The 24,581-nt window shown below is 35.8% G+C and overlaps 1 protein-coding gene across 1 annotated transcript in view; it reads right to left on the bottom strand.

Annotated features, from left to right (window-relative positions):
* LOC123545013 (thyroid adenoma-associated protein homolog) overlaps positions 1-24,497 on the bottom strand; it is a 70,878-nt gene extending 46,381 nt beyond the window's left edge. The window contains exons 1-7 of the mRNA XM_053522480.1: positions 24,285-24,497; positions 13,959-14,113; positions 12,062-12,150; positions 10,986-11,196; positions 6,498-6,609; positions 5,242-5,402; positions 4,371-4,505 (exon numbers count right to left, since the gene is read on the bottom strand). Coding sequence (XP_053378455.1) covers positions 4,371-4,505; positions 5,242-5,402; positions 6,498-6,609; positions 10,986-11,196; positions 12,062-12,150; positions 13,959-13,961 — 711 coding nt within the window. The 5' untranslated portion in view covers positions 13,962-14,113; positions 24,285-24,497. The remainder of the gene's footprint in view (positions 1-4,370; positions 4,506-5,241; positions 5,403-6,497; positions 6,610-10,985; positions 11,197-12,061; positions 12,151-13,958; positions 14,114-24,284) is intronic.
* Between the last annotated feature and the right edge of the window lie 84 nt (positions 24,498-24,581).

Genomic DNA, 24,581 nt, shown 5'->3' with positions numbered 1-24,581 from the left:
TAACATAAATAATTGACAAAAAACTCAATAAAAATATTGCTCTTTTTCACTCTAACTTTTAGAAAATTATTAAACTTATATAGCAGTCATAGATAATTATCACTCACACGGGTGTGTTAAATTTACATATATATTATTTTTTTATGTGTATTTATTTTATGTAATAAGTTGCTTTGAAACAAACATAATATTTTGATGGCAAATTTATATTTATAGATAGATTTATTGATAATATTTCTTTAGTGCTGATATTTACGAGATTATTCCATTTTTGTTTTCATGCAAAAATATAGCCAAGGGAGACAAACAGATACTGATTAAGTACGGCTGTTATATACATTCTTATTACAGAAACACAACCTAAATTACAGATTTGTACCAGCATCGTGTTGACTTGTCAGGAAATTATCAGTAGCGCGGTACGGTGACCTCGGAAAAGGGCGCATAACATGCGAGATTGTCAGCTTATATGGAAATTCCAAATGAATTCATATTATTGTTTGTTTTGATTGATAGAATCCTGTTTTACGGCCCTTTCAGTATTTCAGTTATGTCAGGCAGGTAGACAAGCTTACTGCCGCTCAATGGCTGTTTTTTTATTAAAAATATAAGCATTCTTAATTTATTAAGACCTATTATACAGCCATTCTATTCAAACTTATTCTTTCTAAAATACGTGTAAAATAAAAGCTCAGTACATAATCCAGGATCGGGAACGGATTTAGCATCTTTTTGAGTGATCGTTCTCTAGTGTATACTGCTAGTTTCTATTTGGATCAACATTGCAAACTTTAATATATTTTTTATTGAATTTTAGGAAAGACAATATTGTGAAACAAGCCACGACGGCATATGGACGGACATTCATCATTCTATATCGTTATGTCGTCATGTAAACGGAAGGGGCATGTCCGTGATGGCATGTTTAAAATTCATAATTTAGTCGTTTCTATTCAGGCTTTTTTCCCCGTCCTGTGCAACAAATAACTAATAACAGAAATATTTAAATGAAATGAGCCGCGCCTTGTGAAAACCAACATACGGTGGCTTTGCAGTCTGGTCAGGATCCATGCTGTTCGCTAACGGTTTCCTAAATTGCAATAGGCTTTAAAAGCGAACAACATAGATCCTGACAAGACTGCGCAAGCTGGTGTGGATCAAAGCTAGTCGCAAAGCCACTTTGTTGGTTTTTTCATGGCGCGGCTCAAATAACATATGTTAAAACAGGTAGAACGGTATCCATTTATGTAAATGTTTTGACGTGTAATCTTTGCAAACAGTACACGGCGGAATCTTAAAATTCATACGTAACATTCGAATTTTAAAATTCCGTTGTACTGCTTGCAAAAGAAAAATAACGTATATATATAAACTGTCAACTTTTAGGACTGCCTACGTGGTCTGATTCACTGAGATATCTCACTGATGGAGGACTGTAAGTTCGAGCCCCGCTACCGAACATGGCTCTTTATGTGAGAACACTTGGTAGTTTGTGTCGGAAGTTAGGGGTTTAGTACTGGTCGTTCCCAGGAACAATGTTTAAGGAAACTACCCGCCATACTGTTGAAACGAGCGTAAAAACTTGATTCAGAAAATTAATCAACTTTTTTAACAGTCTTATTACCGTTTCTATAAATCTGCCTTTAATTGTATCATTAATACAATTTAAACGAAATTCACATTCGGATAGAACTGTGCGGAAAAGGTTCTGTAAAATCATTCTAGGAGTTCGTCCTCAGACTTCCAATGCTGCTGTTCTTGGTGAGCTTGGTCGTTTCCCTCTTTCTGTTATATGTAAAGAGCGATCTCTAAAGTATTGGTTAAATATAATGAAAACTCCCCAGTCACTTGTACACAAAATTTTTATAGAACAGTGTGATTTGTTAAATAACAATATTGAATCTACTTGGGCTTCAGCTGTTAAAAGACAACTGGATATCTTAGGATATAGTTATTTGTGGAATAATCAGAACTATGATATTAATTATATGCCAATGTTAAAACAAAGATTACGTGACCAGTATGTACAAGACTGGAATGATGTGATAAGTAACCAGTCCAAATTGTTTTATTATAGAAAGTTTAAAAAGGTGTACAAATTTGAAAAATATTTAGATGTAGTAGGTAACGATTTACATAGAAAAGAAATGTCTCGTTTTAGGCTTTGTTCTCATAATCTTGAAATTGAAAGTGGAAGATTTTCTGGAGTTGAAAGAAACTTACGTGTTTGTAAACTTTGTACACAAAATGTAGAATCTGAATATCATTTTCTGGTATGCTGTCCAATTTATAGAAATCTTCGTCAAAAGTATGGTATTGTTCAGTCATTTCCATGTATAAATAAATTTGCAAGGACATTATCTTCAAGTAATAATAAAAATATAAGAAATACAGCCAAATATGTATATTATGCTATGCAATTAAGAAAGGAAAAACTTACAGATATTGCTGCTTCTTAATGATTAATATATATATTTAGAACCTATAGTTGTTTTTTTACTGTATATTTTGTGATATCTTGGCCATCCTTTTTATTTCTGTAAATGGCCAAAGGTATATTGTATATGCCGATATGCCAATAAATCTGAATCTGAATCTGTATTTTAATTATCCCATGCTTACCTAATGCAGCTGCAACGTTTATTAAATAGGGGTTCCGTAAAATGCCGTAGCATTTTAGATTTTACATTTTAAAATGTAGTACACTATATAGACCATACTTAGTTTCGGAAAATAGGTTTTTTCCAGTAAAGTCTTTGTTTTGAGTTTAACGCCATTTTTTCAACAGTTTTTCAGTCATATAACGGCGGGCTGTTAACCTAACCAGTTTTCCTGGATTCTGTACCAGTACAAACCTGTTCTCCGCAAGTAACTGCCAACTTCCCCACATGAATCAGAGGTGGAGGACTAATGATATCAGACACAGTGTCGTTCATCAAATAGTCACGGAGAACATACCCCCCGTCCGAGGATCGAACTAGCGACCCCGAGATCCGTAGACCAACGCTCTTACCTATTGAGCTAAGCGGGCGGGCTTCAGTAAAGTCTTTTTCCGCATATTTTGCAACCATTGTCAAATACATTACCAAATATGCATAATCGACGATTCTTCTATTTTGCTTTTCTCCGTTTTATTATCACTCCCGACACTCCCTTTCTTCAAAACTTAACTTTTCTAGCCTTCTGAACTGTCCGTATTTATCGCGACTTATTTTAGAGAGCAGCTGAGTTTGAAAAAGGTGCATGAAGTGGCTATTGAAATGAACATCAAGAACTTCTAGTAATTTAAAAGATACGCACTTTTCAATGAAAAAATTTTGGAATACTGCATGTTATGAAATGTGTAATATTTTTACGATTAGATTGAAATATTTAATTCATGTCTCATAACTGCTTGTTTATAGGTTTCCAGGTAGAATTATGACAAGCCATTTAAAATAAACACATGTAACGTTACATAACGATTACATGTCTTTTAACGACGCTGCAGTAGTCAAGTTCAAACGGTTTTACTACAAAAACGCTTCGGTGAACTTTTTTCTATTTTGGCATAGATATTAACAACATAATGAATTTTCACATAGAAAAATTTGGCAAAAATTCCACGGGCCAATTTTTTGCAAAATGGATCAGAATCGATTTTCTTCCTGAATTTTCTTAAACAACCAAATGTCTGTTTTCGAACCTCCTTCGAAAATTCAGATAGAAAATACCTGTTCATGTTAATAATCACTAAGAAATTGCTTTATTCTGTCGTTTGATATATATCTAATGCATTGACGCCAACAATACGCTTGTAGTATCGAGTTTTATACTATTTTAGTGCTACCATTAACGGACGTAAAAAGCGCGAAAACGGGTCATGTTTGCGACGTCATGGTAACGTCATACGAATGTTTATTGCTCTTAAAGATGATGATATCAATTGGAAATATCTTCAAGTTTATTTTGGTATATAAGACAATCAGCAAATCTTAAATTTTGACAAAGTACCATTCCCCCTTAAACCTGGAATAAAGACCACTTCTGAATACAGGCAAAAACTTTAGAACCCTGCTTTTAAAGGCTTCTGATTTCTCTTACTGTTTATCTATTAACAGTGTAAGTTTACCTTTGTTGATGGACCACTTGTCAACAAAGACCTTTTTTCATTTCCTGAGGTTGGTCTTAAAGACATGTTTTTCAACACTACAGTTTGATTCATTGATTTATTGACTCTGTTACTGTGTTTATCACAAATCTCTCCTATATTTGGTTAGTGTTTTTGTAAATTTGTGCATGATACAGAATACTCCTTTATGTAATATACTTTCTTTTTTGTAAAGCCTAAATATTAAGGAAAAATCAGTAACCATTTCTATGACTATTACCTGAGTCTGTAGTATATATACAAGGCTTTCAACAACCACTATCACAGAGTGCCTGAACTGAGATATTTTTTCACTAACTTCCCAAATATGAACACCAAGTTCTTCTGGACATACTTGAAACAACTGTAAACTGATCTAAAATCATAATACAATATACATATGAGATATAATAAAGTGAAAAAGTAGATCTCTAACTCGTTTAAGACTACACAATTCTATTAAATAAAGCTTGCTATAAAGGGATGATAGGAACATACTGTAATAAAATATCATAATCAAGAAATCATAATTTAAGTTACCGTAAAAACAACTAAAAAAAGTATTTTCGACAAAATACTATTTCAGTAGATCCATACAATATATTCCTGACAATTGATGTAAACTGTTCTTGGAGATCAATACAAACATATACATAAAAATGATTCAGGGAGACTGATAAAAATGATTCCCGGAGTTTGGTACCAAGTATCCTGGAGATCGATACAAACTAAGTGTCAACATTTGAGCATAATCTTCTTTAAGCTATCTGTACTTTTTTTAAAACACCAGGTATAATGTTCTGACAGATAAAACACCTGACATACAGTGTTCTAACAAATAAAAACATTTGAGCCGTGCCATGGGAAAACCAACATAGTGGGTGTGCGACCAGCATGGATCCAGACCAGCCTGCACATCCGCGCAGTCTGGTCAGGCTCCATGCTGTTCGCTTTTAAAGCCTATTGGAATTGGAGAAACTGTTAGCGAACAGCATGGAGCCTGACCAGACTGCGCGGATGCGCAGGCTGGTCTGGATCCATGCTGGTCGCACACCCACTATGTTGGTTTTCCCATGGCACGGCTCATTTTAAAATGTCTGTGAAACATTTACCTTTACTAATGCATACACACACTGAGCCTGGCCTGGAGTTAATGTAATGGGAGGTAATTTCAGCAAGGCAGACAACTCTGTTGACAACCACGTCATCACTTGTTCCAAATTTCTTTGGAATATTTCCTGAACCAGTTTATTCTGCTCCAGTAACATGGAAACTGAAAGAAACACAATAAATGCTAACTCACTGTAAATCAAAACTGAAAAGGTATTTACATATTCCCTACCTCAGTTTGAATGACATAAAAGATAGGGATTTCTTGCACACATGACTGGCATTTCCAGTGAATTTACCCATGCTAGCAAAGCCCTTCTGGAAAGCCCCATCCCACCAATGCCAGATGACTCTTGTGATGTTACTGACACCTAACAGTTCATGTACCAATCATATATTGTTTACCAGCATGAAAATTTCTGTAAAAAATCAAATACCTTCAAAACTGCTTTTTTTCTTTTAGTATATCTTTTAATTAAAAATAATACTTCATTGAAATGACACTATGTTACACAGCAGATGATAAGCCTAAACTGAAGCATTGTTATTGTGTTTATGTCTTTAATTTCCTGCACTCTGCTGAAATAAGCTTCTTTAAGAAAAAGTGCAACGAAGGAAGTATTTTGTTTCGCTTCATTTACTCTATAATTTGTGAAAATATGGTATGCATGAAAAATAATCCGCCACAAACTGTAGATGCAAATGTGAGAAATCAACTTAAAAGACATACTTTTTGCATCCAGACCTAATTTTGTAATGAAAATGTCTTCTTTTTTTTTATTTCAAGAGCTTTCTTCTTCTCATTACCATAGGCAGAATTCCACTTATTGATAATTATTTAATGGAGAATTCTAGCATGATACGATTTGTTCTTTTGTTAAACAATGAATGAAAACAACAGTGATAAAATTTGCTAAAAGCAATCACGGCTGATGTGCTGATTACAGAACCAAGACACCTAAACTGAAACGTTCTAACAGTGACTTCAATAAGATTTACTGTCTATAGTTGAGTCTCCAGCGAAAATACTAGAATGCAACAGATAAAATTTCATACAAACTGATTATCAATATGTCCAAAGTGGTCAATTATATTAAGTGAACAATGAAGAGCTATAAAATTTTCTTCAGAAAGTAGTTATATACTAACTCCATGAATATGTATAGAGCTTTGATAAGAACGCTAAAACAACAATACAAAGGCTGGACAACACCTGTGAATGCTATACTCATCAACATTTGCATCATGCTATTGTTACCTTTTGCTATCTGGAGACTGTCCTTCCCTCCAGTGTTTATAACCAACATCACCTGACTTTCCAAACAATTGTTTATGTAATCTCCATGATTTACGAGGAACGGCTGCCAAACCTAGAGAGTAAATGTTTCTTTCATTTAGGGACAGTGTTGTTAAACATCTGTACCAATTTTCAAGCAAATAATCAAGCAAATGAATCAGGTACACAAAAGAAAATGTTTTGAAACATTGATCATATTTCTTCCACAAAATGGACAAAGGGTCATAGATCTGATATACTCTATGACAATAACCCATCGCTTATTTAAACTTTTCAGTTTTTTCTGTTTCAGTTTTATTTATAATCCATGGCATATAATATGCATGTGGATAAAACAAGTGAAATAATGAAAAAGTCATAAAATCAATATTGTACAAAATACGGTACAAACTAAACATGTCAGATTACAATGAACATGTCTGACTATGAAAAATGAACTGGACCAACCACACTAAAATGACCAAAGATGAAAGGGAGACAACTCAAAAACTAGAGATGCTTTTGAGAAAAGCGCATGTCTCCCACAACTGACCCTTAGATGATGAAAAATGTTAGTTTCTCTAGATGTTTTAGACGAGTGGATCCAATTAGATGGTCTGGATGAGTGGATCCAATCAGTAATTCAAGGGCCATAAATGAAAAGTGCCTGGGCGGATTTGGCTAGTTATCGAACTTGGGTAAGGTCTTATGGCCAAACACATTTTGTTCAAGTTTTGTGAAGATCGGATGAGAAATGTTCGACTTAGAGAGCGGACAAGAGTAAACAGACGGATTTTTTCAGTAATTCAAGGGCCGTAACTCTAAAACGCCTGGACCGATTTAACTAGTTATCGGACTTGGCCGAGGTCTCATGGTCAAACACATTTTGTTCAAGTTTGGTGAAGATCGGATGAGAAATGTTCAACTTAGACTGCGGACAAGAGTAAAAAGGCCGATTTTTCGATAATTCAAGGGCCGTAGCTCCAAAATGCCTGGACCAATTTGGCTAGTTATCGAACTTGGCCGAGGTCTCATGGTCAAACACATTTTGTTCAAGTTTGGTGAAGATCGGATGAGAAATGTTCGATTAAGAGTGCAGACATGAGTAACAAGAGGACCATGATGGTCCTGAATCGCTCACCTGTCCCCACATGACCCAGTTTTAAACCGAGTATGATGTCGTTTTTTTCTATTATTTGATATTGTGACCTAGTTTTTGAGCTCATGTGACCCAGTGTTGAATCTGATCTAGATATCATCAAGATAAAAATTCTAACCAATTTTCATGAAGATCCACTGAAAAATATGGCCTCTAGAGAGGTCACAAGATTTTTTATTATTTGACCTACTGACTTAGTTATTGAAGGCACGTGACCCAGTTTCGAACAAGACCTAGATATCATCAAGGTGAACATTCTGACCAATTTTCATGAAGATCCATTCAAAAGTATGGCCTCTAGAGAGGTCACAAGGTTTTTCTATTTTTAGACCTACTGACCTAGTTTTTGACCGCAGTTGACCCAGTTTCAAACCTGACCTAGATATCATCAAGATGAACATTCAAACCAATTTTCATATAGTTCCCATGAAAAATATGGCCTCTAGAGAGGTCACAAGGCTTTTTAGCTATTTGACCTACTGACCTAGTTATTAAAAACACGTGACCAAGTTTCGAACAAGACCTAGATATCATCAAGGTGAACATTCTGACTTATTTTCATGAAGATCCGTTGAAAAGTATGGCCTCTAGAGAGGTCACAAGGTTTTTCTATTTTTAGACCTACTGACCTAGTTTTTGACCACAGTTGAACAAGTTTCGAACTTGACCTAGATATCATCAAGATAAAAATTCTGACCAATTTTCATACAGATCCCATTAAAAATATGGCCTCTAGAAAGGTCACAAGGTTTTTTTGTTATCTGACCTACTGACCTAGTTATTGAAGGCACGTGACCCAGTTTCGAAACTGACCTAGATATCATCAAGGTGAACACTCTAACCAATTTTCATGAAGATCCATTCACAAGTATGGCCTCTAGAGAGGTCACAAGGTTTTTCTATTTTTAGACCTACTGACCTAGTTTTTGACCGCAGTTGACCCAGTTTCGAACTTGACCTAGATATCATCAAGATGAACATTCTGACCAACTTTCATACAGATCCCATGAAAAATATGGCCTCTAGAGAGGTCACAAGGTTTTTTTATTATTTGACCTACTGACCTTCTTTTTGATCGCAGTTGACCCAGTTTCGAACTTGACCTAGATATCATCAAGATGAACATTCTGACCAACTTTCATACAGATCCCATGAAAAATATGGCCTCTAGAGAGGTCACAATGTTTTTTTATTATTTGACCTACTGACCTAGTTTTTGACGGCACATGACCCAGTTTCGAACTTGACCTAGATATCATCAAGATGAACATTCTGACCAACTTTCGTGAAGATCCCATGAAAAATATGGCCTCTAGAGAGGTCACAAGGTTTTTTTATTATTTGACCTACTGACCTAGTTTTTGCCCGCAGTTGACCCAGTTTCGAACTTGACCTAGATATCATCAAGATGAACATTCTGACCAACTTTCATACAGATCCCATGAAAAATATGGCCTCTAGAGAGGTCACAAGGTTTTTTTATTATTTGACCTACTGACCTAGTTTTTGATCGCAGTTGACCCAGTTTCGAACTTGACCTAGATATCATCAAGATAAACATTCTGACCAACTTTCATACAGATCCCATGAAAAATATGGCCTCTAGAGAGGTCACAAGGTTTTTTTATTATTTGACCTACTGACCTAGTTTTTGATCGCAGTTGACCCAGTTTCAAACTTGACCTAGATATCATCAAGATAAACATTCTGACCAACTTTCATAAAGATCCCATGAAAAATGTGACCTCTAGAGTGGTCACAAGCAAAAGTTTACGCACGCACGGACGCACGCACGGACGCACGCACGCACGGACGACGGACGACGGACGCTGCGTGATCACAAAAGCTCACATTGTCACTTTGTGACATGTGAGCTAAAAAGGCCAATTTTTTGATAATTCAAGGGCCGTAACTCCAAAATGCCTAGACCGATTTGGCTAGTTATCGAACTTGGCCGAGGTCTCATGGTCAAACACGTTTTGTTTAAGTTTGGTGAAGATTGGATGAGAAATATTCGAATTAGAGTGCGGACAAGAGTAAAAAGACCGATTTTTGGTAATTCAAGGCCCATAACTCCAAGACGCCTGGACCGATTTGGCTAGTTATTGAACTTGGCCGAGGTCTTATGGTCAAACACATTTTGTTCAAGTTTGGTGAAAATCGGATGAGAAATGTTCGACTTAGAGTGCGGACACGCTTTGTGACAGACACACACACACACACACACAGGCTGGAGTAAATCAATATGTCTCCCACACCACCAATTTTCATGAAGATCCATTCACAAGTATGGCCTCTAGAGAGGTCACAAGGTTTTTCTATTTTTAGACCTACTGACCTAGTTTTTGCAGGCACGTGACCCAGTTTCGAACTTGACCTAGATATCATCAAGGTGAACATTCTGACCAATTTTCATGAAGATCTTGTGAAATATATGGCCTCTAAAGAGGTCATAAGGTTTTTCTATTTTTAGACCTACTGACCTAGTTTTTGACGGCACGTGACCCAGTTTCGAACTTGACCTAGATATTATCAAGGTGAACATTCTGACCAATTTTCATGAAGATCTTGTGAAATATATGGCCTCTAGAGAGGTCACAAGGTTTTTCTATTTTTAGACCTACTGACCTAGTTTTTGAAGGCACTTGACCCAGTTTCGAACTTGACCTAGATATCATCAAGATGAACATTCTGACCAACTTTCATAAAGATCCCATGAAAAATGTGACCTCTAGAGTGGTCACAAGCAAAAGTTTACGGACGGACGCACGCACGGACGCACGCACGGACGACGGACGACGGACACCGCGCGATCACAAAAGCTCACCTTGTCACTTTGTGACAGGTGAGCTAAAAAGGTCACAATGGCCTTAACCTTTGATGGACTGATCCTTTAAAACATAGGAATCAGTAGATACTGGCCACAGACAATCACGCTATGAAGCTGACATTCAAAAGTTTAAGAATTCTCAAGCTATTGATCAGGAACAGTTTTCAGTCTTGACCACTGCTTTTCTGATCACAAAACACAATAGAGTTAATCTAATAACAACATGCAATCATCCTATGAAAACTGAAAACAATCAGCCCAAACTTAGTTACCATTCAAGATCACCATGATTGATGGGAAATTCTTTTCAGTGACCTTTGACACATTGGTCCATCTCATATATTTACCAAAGACAGTTATCCTTTTTAGTTTGACAACCATAGGTCCAAGTTTTCTCCAGTACTTTACCAAATTGTTGGTCTACTGACAGACTGACATGTGCAAAGCAATAAACCTCTGACAGGTACACAAGTTCACTTACTTTTTCAACAGCTCTTGAAATTTTAATGGAGTCTGCCGTATTCATATAGCATTTCACAAGGGAATCAAGTAGAACATGTTCTTGAGGAACTGTCCATTTATGAGAATCAATTAGATTGTCCTTGTGTACAGCATCAAGCCTCCTCACCAACCTGTGAGCATCTCCACTTCTGTAATTGGGGAAAATAAACGTAGCAACTTCCTTCCTTAGGCTGAATAAAATTATACACCAATGTATCTGCAGGTTTTTACGTGTAATAAGACATGGGTGATGATAAGGGACAATCCTTTGAAGTTTGAATCAAATCCATGCAGTAAGAACTGAGTTATGGTAAAAAAAGCATGAAAAAATAAACTAAAATTCTAAGTAACGAGAGGGTCAAGCAGGCCCTAGGTCGCTCACCTGAGAAACACCATAACAGTGTAAACATGTTTGACATAGTGATTTCATGGAAACAAATATTCTGACCAATTTTCATTTAGATTGGACCAAAAATGTGGTCTCTTGAAGTGTAAACAAGTATTTTCTTCAATTTGACATAGTGACCTACTTTTTAAGCCAAGGTAACCTACATTCGAACTTGACCTAGATTTGATCAAGGCAATCATTCTGACTAAATTTCATGAACCTCAATTGAAAAATACAGCCTCTATCGCATACAGAACCTTTTTCTTTGATTGTCCTAGCGACCTAGTTTTTGATCCCAGATGATCCATATTCAAAATGACCTTAATTTCATCAAGGCTATCATTCTGACCAAATTTCATGAAGATCAATTGAAAAATACAGTCTCTATTGCATACACAAGGTTTTTCTTTGATTTGACCTCGTGACCTAGTTTTTAACCACAGATGACCCATATTCTAACTTGACCTAGATTTCATTAAGGCAATCATTCTGACTAAATTTTATGTATATCCAATGTAAAATGCAGCCCCTATTGCGAACACAAGGTTTTTCCTTGATTTGACCTAGTGACCTGGTTTTACAGCTCTCTATATGATTATATAGACTTTGTATAGACAAGCTAAAATTGTATTAGCAAATACTACCTTAGTAAGGGCCAAGCATCCTACCTGTGTGTTTGTAAATCCTCCAGAATAGTTGGGTCTTTCCTGAACACATACACCAAAAGCTCCTTCTCATCAGCCTCACACATCTTGCTCTAAAAATACAATTATCATGAAAATATAATAAGATAAAATGTGTCCGTTTTCTTACTTCATGGTCGACTATTCTGTATTGATAACTTTCATACTGCCATTGTATATTTTCCTTGTAAAAGTATTTCATTCGATTTAACTTGTACTTTTTTACCTAGAGAAGTTAACTTGAAATAGTTATATTACACCTTGTAAACAGAATTGATTCAGCACTGGATGAAATATTTCAATATTCTGTTTCAACTACATATAAAAGGGAAAGTTGTCAGACACACCTGAGCATCATTCTGAATTATTTTCTATCAGCATACTGTATCTAAAAGATATTGTATAGAACAGTAAGTATAGGTACACCACCAGTGTACTAGGATACCAAATATTTGTAAAATAAAACATAGCAAATTCAGAACTTTTTATTTCTTTTATTTTATCATCTTGCAAGGTGATGATTACTCAGTGCTTGTGTTTGTTTGATCAAAAATTCAGGGAATATATTCCGTTAAAGCATAGTTTTTTTACATTTAAGTTTCCTTCTCAGAATGTTTTAATCTGTAAGATGACCCTAGATCCCTCACCTGAATTTCAAAGCTTGGTTGAACAACTGGTTACAGGGTCATGCAAGGAAACAAATAAGTGAAATTATTTTGTATTTGGGCAATGGTTTTTTGACAAGAAGATTTTAATATATACATACAGGAAGCTAAGAAACATTATATATACATAGGAAAGAGTGAAACACCCTAACATGGCCATATTATTGATAAACTTGTTCCGGGTCACTATGACCTTGACCTTTGACCGACTGATCTCAAATGCTGTAGGGTCATCTGCTAGTCATGACCAATCTTGCTATCAGCTTTCATGATCCTAGGCCCAAGCGTTCTTGAGATCATCCAAAAACGGTTTAGTCATTCAGGTTCACTGTGACCTTGACCATTGACCTACTGATCTTACTGTTGAAAAGGAACATCCCAAAGGAGATATTTTTTCTCTTTATATTGCACTGATATAATACAGGGATCATGCGAATGAATAATTAAGACCATCAACAAAAGCTCACACTGATAAATGTGGCCACTCCGCCAGGAAATGAATTGGCAGATAAAATGGCAAAAGAAGCAGCTGTAGAGACGCAGGAGTTGGAGGAAGAAATTAGTGGACTTATTGACAAGAAAGAGGTAATCAACACAAAAGAAAGCGCTAAAGAGAAATGGCAAAGACATCATGATCTGGATTTAGATACCATCAGAACAAGTGATCTTTTTGAAAAAGTAGGAACGGATTGTACTTTCAATGTAGACAGACAGACCTTTACTGCTTTTAATAGGTTGATCAGTGGTCACTACAGGCTGAATGCACATTTGGCCAAATTTGACGAGAAGGTATCAGAAGAGTGTGACAACTGTAAATGCAAAGAAGATATTGAACACTACTTGTTCTACTGTAAACGTTATGATGCACAAAGAGAGAATATGGAGAAGGTAATTGAAGAATCACTCAGGTCTGAAAGCAAAATAGGTGTAATAGATCAAAATTTATTGCTCGGGGACAGAGAAGTAAGCAAAATTGTGAGATTGGTAATAACAGCAGCAATCTTAAGACTATATAAGAGACATGGGAAGACTCCAATAGGTTATTTATATATGATCCACACCACACAATTGTTTTTAGTGAACTGTAAAGTACAAGTGTTTTAAGAGCATAAGAGTACCGCACAATGACGGGCATCAGTACATAAAGCACAGGAAGTTAATAGGCAGCAGTAAAATGCCAATGATGAAACAACAACAACAACAGTAGTTCTGGCTACCATAACTTAACTGACGCTGTTTTTATTTTCTGATGGTCGCGTCCATTAACTTATGGCGAAGGTTAACGATATCCATTATCAAACCGCAACATCTCGCACAGTCTCTTGTGAGAAACTGTTGACATCATGCAACAGTTCAGAGCATGTGGTTACTTCTGAAAATCAAGATTAAAATTTTACCTATTTATGAATTTAATTTAATCATACACATAGCCATTTTCAATAAAATTCATAAAAACATACCTTAGAAGGTTTAAATTCTCAGAAAAGGTCAATAAATAACGATTGTATACCGCCTATTGGTTTTCAAAATGAAGAGTACCCTGATCAGGTGACAATTGACAATCCTCAGACTTATACACAAACAGGACAAAATGTATTCAAACATGAAAAAGAAAGGTAAACAATCAACCATTGCCCAAGCTTTTAAGGCCCTGAAATGTAGGATCCAAAAGGAAATAAGAACCTCCTATTGGTCTTATTTGGAATCGGTCATTTTTACTTACGACTTCCAACCGGGTAGGAATGAAAAGTTCTACTCGTTTGTTAAACATAACAAAACACAGAGTTGTGGTGTAGCCCCGTTGAAGTATGAGGGTCTAACTCATACCGACCCGGTCACAAAGGCAAATATCCTCAAGAAACAGTTTGAATCTGTCTTTTCAAAGCCCCAACCCCTAAGCCTGAAACAACTCAGCAAAAAAGTAACAAACCCCAAGTCAGCACCAGAGATGCCATCGATCCTCATAACTGTTGAGGGTGTGGACAAGTTACTAATGGGGCTTAATCCAAATAAAGCCTCTGGTCCTGATGAAATTTCCCCAAGATTACTAAAAGACCTTCACCAAGAGATAGCCCCAATCATTACAAAGATATTTCTACTATCTCTTGAAACAGGTCAAGTACCAAATGACTGGAAGAAAGCAATCATTGCACCAGTTTACAAGAAAGGTCCAAAATCCAAGGCTAGTAACTATAGACCCATATCCCTAACATGTATTGCCTCTAAATTAATGGAACATATTCTTGTCTCAAATATCATGTCCCACTTTGACAGAAATGATCTCCTTAGCCAGTACCAACATGGCTTCAGGTCAAAGCATAGCTGTGAAACCAACTAATAAGTTTCACACAGGAGGTATTTGACAATCTAGAGAATGGCTAACAGACTGACGTCATCGTCATGGACTTCAGTAAAGCCTTTGACAAGGCTGACCACCATATATTGATCCATAAGCTTGATACCCTGGGAGTCCACCAATTAGCATCCCAGTGGATCAAGTCTCAAGGACCGATCCCAAAGAGTAGTTGTGGATGGTTTCACCTCAGATGAACTTCCTGTTCTTTCTGGGTTCCACAAGGATCAGTCATTGGCCCCTGTCTCTTCCTAGCCTACATAAATGACCTCCCTGAGTCCATCAAAAGTAAGTCATGACTTTTTGCAGATGACACTATTGTCCATCTGACGGTTAAATCCTCCCTTGACTCCCAATCCCTACAAAATGATGGCCACTCTCTAGAAGCCTGGGAAAAGGACTGGTCAATGGAGTTCAATCCGGATAAGTGTGAGGCACCGTATGGAAGGTTATTTCTACGGGTGGATTATTTCTGCGATTCCGCGGTCTCTCGGTATAATCACAAAAATATTTCCAGCAGAATATTTACCAAGCAAAAATCTAAACCGCAAAACAATCTGCATTTTTCTCACCATTTTTCATGCTTTGTTACCAGATATAATCAGAAGTTCACAATATCTAATTATTGAAAATTATCGTCACCATGTATCGTCATCTATAAATTACCGATAATGATATAATTGAGTGTGATGGTCAATTAAAGTGCTAACTGTAGATCAAACAGAAAACGTGAATAAAATAAAGGGAGTGAATTTCACATAAATTGCTCATAATAGTGCCTTGTGAAGATATTTTTATTTTGATATTATATATATATATATTTTATTTATTCCAGTCTCATCCATATACATTATAAACAAATATACATGTATTCTATAAGAATTATTTGAGACTATACAGCACATAAAACAACAGCAGATATTTCTTCCTATACTTAAGCAACCTTTATATAACCTTTATACCGGATATACCGTAGTTACCAGTTGTATTTTCTACAAGTTTTGTAGGCCTTAAAAAAGGTAGAATGAGTATCTTACGATGAATACTGAAAATGATAGTCGGGTAAAGGATTTGACTGGCGATAGTGTGCTTCAGGAAGTAAATGATAAATTACGGAATGTAATCACTTCCCTGTCCACCCCGGGAACTTCTGGAACTGCAAGGACCCTTAAATCTAAGGACAAATATGCATCATACACACCATCTGACCACGCTAGCATTGGAATATACCCTGCCGAACTAATTAGTTTATTGTTTTTCACGCGCCAGTCATTCTCACAACGATGCTTTAAGCGTGGAATTACCTCCTTCTTAGCATCGGAAACGCAGAATTTTCTCTTCCTTTTATTTGAAAACGCAGAAATAAAACAAGCAAAAATTTTTCAGCAATTTTTAGGGCCAAAACGCAGAATATTTTGACCGCAAAAATAACCCGCTATACGGTATTGAGGATTATTCAAAAGAAAAAAAACTATCATCTATAACTATACACCCCATAATATAGCACTTAAAACTACAGAAGCTGCTAAATACCTGGGTGTCACACTAGGTAAAGATCTCAGTTGGTCAAAACACATTGATAACATCACATCGAAAGCAAATATTTAAACTCAGATTCATCAAACGAAATGTCAAAACAAACAACAGAAAAGTAAAAGAAACAGCTTACAACGCCTATGTCCGCAGCGTGAATACTGTTCCTCTATATGGCACCCTTGTAAAAACCCCTCACATACAAAATTGAACGAGTACACCGATCTGCAGCTGATACGTATCTAACAACTATGGTCAAACAAGCAGTGTCACCCAAATGCTTCAAGATCTCAACTGGCAATCCCTTGAACAACGCCGCATAAAAAATTCCCAAAATATATTTTTTAAACTTAAGTACAGTCTTATTGCAGTTGACCTGTCACCATAACCACCTCGCACACCTACAAGGAACCTGAACTACTTGATCCCACAATCTCATACGCAATACCATTCTGACTCCTTTTTTCCAAGAACAATTCGTTCATGGAATGGTCTTCCCCTACATATTCAGTCCATCCCCACTTTGATTTTGTTCACTGACAGGCTGGCAACTGTAACCTTCAAATCTATATCTATGTTTTTAATCTTAGTAATTGTAGTTCTTTTAAACTAAATTGCACCTAATGAGCTTGCTCATCTTTTAACAGTGAGTCTTTCCCAGACAAATCGCCTCCCAGTTATAATCAGAATTGATTGTTGGGCAGTACACAGTAGATGTAGATCTGCAATGGCAGACAAAATATTGCAGACAGGGGTACCAATTTGAAACTTGCATGGATTATTTTATGCCAGATCAAAACAAAAATGGATTTTAGAAATATTTTAAATTTAAAGGGGAGTCTATTCCATTCCAGAGGGCTATTTATTTATTTATTTATTTGGGTTTTACGGCGCACCAACACAGTATAGGTTATATGGCACCAAACAGGACTACAAATTTTGGTTCCACATCTCATTTACATCGAAATAAAAACATGAGGTATGGAATCAAAATTTGCATACCTGCTGGAATCACAGAGTTACTGCAAAACCAAGTGTTAAGACCCTATTAGTCGCCTCTTACGATCATGCAAGGGTAAGGCAGTGGTTCCAATTCTTTTCATACACAGATCGTCCCAGAACCACATGGGGCTAAGAGGCTTTCCTATGGAGGTGAAGGCCCTGGTTTGAATCCTGGCTACTCCCACTGCGGTGTGTCCTTGGGCAAAGCACTTTATCACGATTGCCTCAGTCGAAATGGGTACCACCAAATTGCTGGGGTAAGGTATAATTGGTTTTAACTGTTCTTAAAACAGGGTTGCTCAAAAGCTCTACAGACCTTATGTTTATTGATTCAGAAAGCAACAGCTAATAAAATTTACCTTTACCTTTGCCTTAACCTTTAACAGACTACATGTATTATGGACGGATTAACCCAAACCGGAAGTGACATGTGAAGTAGTCCAAAATGTAGTTCCATGCTATGGATGAAATCTGGTATAATGAGTGACATGAGGAGGTGACAGATATATTTTTGGCTTAGTTTTAGTGCTTATTGTATTGAGAAAAGATCTAGACCATGCATTTTCATTGTGAATTTCCTGGAATAAGTTTTATTACTTGCGAAAAATGTCTACCTATGCGTAATTGCTAAACGGCTGTTTTTATGGAGGCATTTTTAGAGGGTAATGTTTCTCAGAACAGATTATTTTTCTTATATACAACATAACATGTCAATATTTTTCTATTTTTCATAAGAAGACATGTCATACTAAATGACCATATATGGTTTTCATATCATTGAAAAGCTCTAAACTGCTGAAAATGAGGTCTGAATATTTTATTGTTAATAGCAGAGCTACCGGCGCTGCAAAGCGGGGTCGACAGCGTCGCATTACGGTTAGACGTATGAACAAGAAAACGAATAGAGAGATATAACTGTGTATACTATCGAGTTGAAAATTTGTGGTATTTTTGGAATCGGTGTTGTTCGGATTTTTTCATGTGCTCTATGCCTATAGTAATTAATCAGTAAAGACGTCAGTAGACGCTTACTGTTTGTGGTTGACAAAAGCGTCTCGCTTACTGCTTTGAATATTGAATAAAAATGTAAATGCGCGTTTGATAATAAAAAATTAGTGCTAAATACATTTTCTACGAAGACAAAAAAAATAAAATACAATATTTTCATTTGGAAACGACTTTTGTCATGCTGCCATTACCGAACTTTATTATATATACTTATATTTGTCATAATGACGTCATAACCTCACAGTGGTGTAGTGGTTAGCAAGTTCGCGTTGAAAACCAGAGGTTGTGAGTTCGAACCTCACCTGGACCAGATTTTTTTTTTCAATTCCTTTTTTTTATTTCAGTTTTTTTTTTCTATTATTATGAGTTTTGAAAATATTGTATAACTAAAGTCATTCATGTGAAATTTAACAAGTGTTTAGTTTTGATGTCAGGTTCCAATGTAGTGCCTGTGTAGGAGTCAGTAGACATAACTTTAAAAACAAAAACAGCTTTAGGATCAAAATATACAGGCATTGAACTGTGAAAAGCAAATAATGCTCTTCTCCCCGTTCGCATATATTTCATCTGTTAGCTTTAAAATCACTGGCCAGAGATTATCAAAAAAACTAAAACTATTGGCGATGAATTATCAATAAACATCAAAAAGGTTCTTACTACCATCCCTATTTTATAGTGCTAAAAGATTAACCATAAAAAAGCCATAGAAATGTTAACTTAGACCGTTCAGTAAATAAACAGAGTTTTTTTTCGAGAATTTCAGCAAACACTGTTTTTCTCAGGTAAAATTCTGATCATTAACTTTTAACAAGAGGGCCAAGATGGCCCTGGGTCGCTCACCTGAGAAACACACCATAATACACCATAACAGTGTAAACATAGACCTAGTGATTGCATGGAAAAAAATATTCTGACCAAGTATCATTAAAATTGGAGCAAACACAAGTATTTCTTTTATTTGACCTAGTGACATAGTTTTTGACCCCAGATGACCCATATTCAAACTCTACCTACATTTTATCAAGGCAATAATTCTGACCAAATTTCATAAAGATCAATTGAAAAATACAGCCTCTATTGCATGCGCAAGGTTTTTCTTTGATTTGACCTAGTGAGCTAATTTTTGACCCAAGATGACCCATATTCAAACTTGACCAAGATTTTATCAAGGCAATCATCCTGACTGAATTTCATGAAGATCAATTGAAAAATATAGCCTCTATCGCATACACAAGGTTTTTCTTTGATTTGACCTAATGACCTACTTTTTGATCCTAGATAACCCATATTCGAAGCTGACCTAGATTTCATCAAGGCCATCATTCTGACCAAAATTCATTAAAATAAATTGAACTAAATATTATCAAGATAAAAATTCTGACCAATTTTCATGAAGATCCATTGAAAAATATGGTCTCTAGAGAGGTCACAAGGTTTTTCTATTATTTGACCTATTGACCTAGTTTTCGAAGGTACGTGACCCTGTTTTAAACTTTACCTAGATATCATCAAGGTGAATATTCTCCCTAATTTTCATGAAGATCTCATGAAAAATATGGCCTCTAGAGAGGTCACAAGGTTTTTCTATTTTTATACCTACTGGCCTATTTTTTGACCGCACGTGACCCAGTTTCGAAACTGACCTACATATCATCAAGGTGAACTTTCAGATCAATTTTCATGAAGATCCATTGAAAAATATGGCCTCAAGAGAGGTCAAAAGATTTTAATAATTTAAGATCTACTGACCTAGTTTTTGACCGCAGTTGACCCAGTTTCAAACTTGACCTAGATATCATCAAGATGAACATTCAGACCAACTTTCATACAGACCCCATGAAAAGTATGGCCTCTAGAGAGGTCACAACGTTTTTTTATTATTTGACCTACTGACCTAATTTTTTAAGGCACGTGACCCAGTTTCAAACTTGACCTAGATATCATCAAGGTGAACATTCTGACCAATTTTTATGGAGATCCATTCAAAAGTATGGCCTCTACAGAGGTCACAAGGTTTTTCTATTTTTAGACCTACTGACCTAGTTTTTGACCGCACATGACCCTTTTTCGAACTTGACCTAGATATTATCAAGATGAACATTCAGACCAATTTTCATACAGATCCCATGAAAAATATGGCCTTTAGTGAGGTCACAAGGCTTTTCTATTATTTGACCTACTGACCTAGTTTTTGATGGCACATGACCCACTTTCGAATTTGACATAGATATCATCAAGATGAACATTCAGACCAACTTTCATACAGATCCCATGAAAAATATGGCCTCTAAAGAGGTCACAAGGTTTTTCTATTATTTGACCTACTGACCTAGTTTTTGACGGCACTTCACCCATTTTTAAATTTGACCTAGATATCATCAAGGTGAACATTCTGACCAATTTTCATGAAGATCTCATGAAATATATGGCCTCTAGAGAGGTCACAAGGTTTTTCTATTTTTAGACCTACTGACCTAGTTTTTGACCGCATGTAACCCAGTTTCGAACTTGACCTATATATCATCAAGGTGAACATTCTGACCAATTTTCATACAGATCCCATGAAAAATATGGCCTTTAGAGAGGTCACAACGTTTTTCTATTATTTGACCTACTGACCTAGTTTTTGAAGGCACGTGACCCAGTTTCGAACTTGACCTAGATATCATCAAGGTGAACGTTCTTATCAATTTTCATGAAGATCTTGTGAAATATATGGCCTCTAAAGAGGTCACAAGGTTTTTCTATTTTTAGACCTACTGACCTAGTTTTTGATGGCACGTGACCAAGTTTCGAACCTGACCTAGATATCATCAAGGTGAACATTCTGACCAATTTTCATGAAGATCTTATGAAATATATGGCCTCTAGAGAGGTCACAAGGTTTTTCTATTTTTACTTCTGACCTAGTTTTTGATGGCACGTGACCCAGTTTCGAACTTGACCTAGATATCATCAAGATGAACATTCTGACCAACTTTCATAAAGATTCCATGAAAAATGTGACCTCTAGAGTGGTCACAAGCAAAAGTTTACGGACGCACGGACGCACGGACGGACGGACGACGGACACCGCGCGATCACAAAAGCTCACCTTGTCACTTTGTGACAGGTGAGCTAAAAATTGCTAGTCTTTTGGGTTTAAAACAAGCTTTGTACAGCCATGTAAATGATTGTAATTTTCCCATACCAGGCGTCTATTATAGCAGTATTTTTGACTGAAAGTTGGACACAATCATTCTTCCTTTCAGAAAGAACCAAAATTTGACAATAATGACATTTAAAAGAATTACAATAGTCATTTCCAGGGTTACGTAAATTCTAATTTCTATTAACTTTGGAATTGAAACATTATCTTTTTACATTAAGTCCTTATTGCCAAACATTCACACGCAAAGAAACAGAATTCCTTCGGCTATTGGCCTAATGAGATTCTGTTAGGTTTGAAGCTTCTCAATTTGAAGGAGTTATCATTTGTGACTGGTTTCCAGTATGATAATAATTTATGTAAAATTGTTGATGCAGTACATTTTAATAAGAATAACAGAAATTATTCAAATACGTTCTCTTCTTTATCTTGGTGCAGATATTAATCTATATCGAATTTTCTTTTAATTATATACAGAATATCTTTCGAGTATTTCACATGTCAAGAATTAAATTTGATGCAGTCTAAAACATGCATTCAGAAATCATGAATTAACATTAATATAATCTGGAAAGTAGATCCCTTGGAAGCACCGAGAACAATGCAAACAGTGAAAATTGCAGACTCGGTTTGATTGAGTCTGTTCATGAGTTTAATAGATCTAATAGAACACAAACTTTTTAAACGAATCCATAATTCCAGACAATTCCAATACCACTCCTTTAATTTTAAAGGGGCACTGTGATTTTTCAAGGGAGCTCTGCCTTTTAGGTAGCACCTAATTTCATATTATGAAATTAATAAGGAACTGAATTGGTAGGATGTATCTGGAACAACTGATACGGGGACTGGAAACCAGCGTTTATCTTATCTTATGCTGTCGTCCAATCGAAGCGTATGCCGTAGGTTATTCTGCTATTACTCAAACACTTACGCCTTACAGTTTAACTCGTCCTTTCAGTGAAAATCTGGGATAGCATTTGTTGATTTTTTTGTTGAAAACAAAAGTTCTGCCATGAAATTATTGCCTGCATCTGTTTTTAAATGGAAAATATCTACATTAATGTTACTTTTCGCCCTGTGAAAATGGCTAAATCTAGACTTGTCTTACCCAGAGAGAAAGATGTCGTTTTTTACATGATATTTGCCTTGTTGATTCAGAGTATTTAGAACAAAAAAAATAGGACATAATTTAATGAAAATAGCAAGTCAAAACTGTAAACTGTTGCCTGAAAATATTTGTTTATGATATTGCTCTGTTCTTCGTATAGGTAAGAGGTTCTGATAACCGGGCAAAGCCCGGTTATCAGAACTTCTTACCTATTTATTGGCAAATATGTGGGGGTGAAGAAATCTGACCTTTCTAATTAACCATGAAATTGCTGTTGTCAAACAAATTTATGTCTTCAGAAGTAAGCTGAGTGCGAATTACGTCATTTATTTTGTCCGTAATTTTTGGTGCCAAAACAGATGTGAATGTCTAGCAAAATGGTGGACCGTTTTCAGTTTGGTTCAAAGCATTCTGTTGAGCAAAGAATTAAATGTTTAATTAAATATTTTTACACTTCATATCATAATATCAGTATGTAACTGCATTCCTGTAAAGTACACCACAATAAATGAGTCTGATAAATAAATTGCCTTTATCACCTGATTGTGGTTTTATCATGACCTTCCCAATTAAACCTGTCAGTTAAAAATTACGAAATAAGAACTGGTTTCTTACTGAAATTTTGGGAATCATGAAGAACGCACCATTAAGAGGCAGTTTGCCAATAAACCATTTAAATGCGTGTTAAACCTAGATGATTTTCTGCAGTTTTATCTAAAAGTTCGGAATACTAAATGTAACTTCGTTGTCGGCCTTTTTTAAAAAAAAAATATTATTTTAATTTAAATACATTGTATTTTTCACACATCAGTTTTAAGATTAAATTTATTAAACTAATTTTTGGAGTTTAAACAACAATTTCGTTTGAAACATTCCCTACCTTCAAGAAGAATGTTTGTTTCTGTATGTAGAAATCTGACATTCTAAACAATAATTATAATTATGGCTTTACAAGATTAAGAAAAGTGTCAGCTTTCCGTTATTTTCCAATTTTTTTTTATTCAAATCCAACAAAAATCGGCCCTTTGATAAAGGTTGGAAGTTACGTGGTAAAATATTTCTTCAGGGAAGTGAGCTCGAGTTAATTCGTAATAATTAAGCATATCACCACATGCAGTCGCATGCTGTTTTTGCTTCAGAATCTCTTTAGATCAATCTCTGATCATCTAATTATCGCCACTTAACATGTGACTGGTAAACCCTTTGAACAATAAGTGTTATAGCTCCATGTGGCGAAAACAAAATATCGATCGCTAACCACTGGTTGATATTTACAGGTATGGACGACAGCATAATACAGATAAATGTATTGATTTATACGGAGTTTCTACTCCCCGTATTAGACCTTCCTGGATGTATGAATAAACCATCCATTGACTATTACTAACCGGTGACTATGACACTCGGCACATGTTGAACGATATTTGACTTTGAGACATAGTCAGCTACATAAAGGTTACATTCTAAGTAACATATATCTTTTGCGACGACTTTCTGGGAGCAATACGATATAAAAACTCTCAGAATTCTCAAAATCTTGCAATTGTCTTTCTTCCGTGACTGTTATTGGTTTTCGCGACAAAGATACAGTTTAGTCTTTAAATCAAATAATCCTTTTATAAATTGCAAACGTTTAAAACTTTTCAATCGGAAAAGGTTAAAACTAATTTCAATGATAAATATTC

Source organism: Mercenaria mercenaria, chromosome 1, assembly GCF_021730395.1.
Source record: "Mercenaria mercenaria strain notata chromosome 1, MADL_Memer_1, whole genome shotgun sequence".
NCBI lineage: Eukaryota > Metazoa > Mollusca > Bivalvia > Venerida > Veneridae > Mercenaria > Mercenaria mercenaria.
The sequence above is the reverse complement of the archived record's forward strand: the minus strand, read 5'-3'. Positions and strand labels throughout refer to the sequence as shown.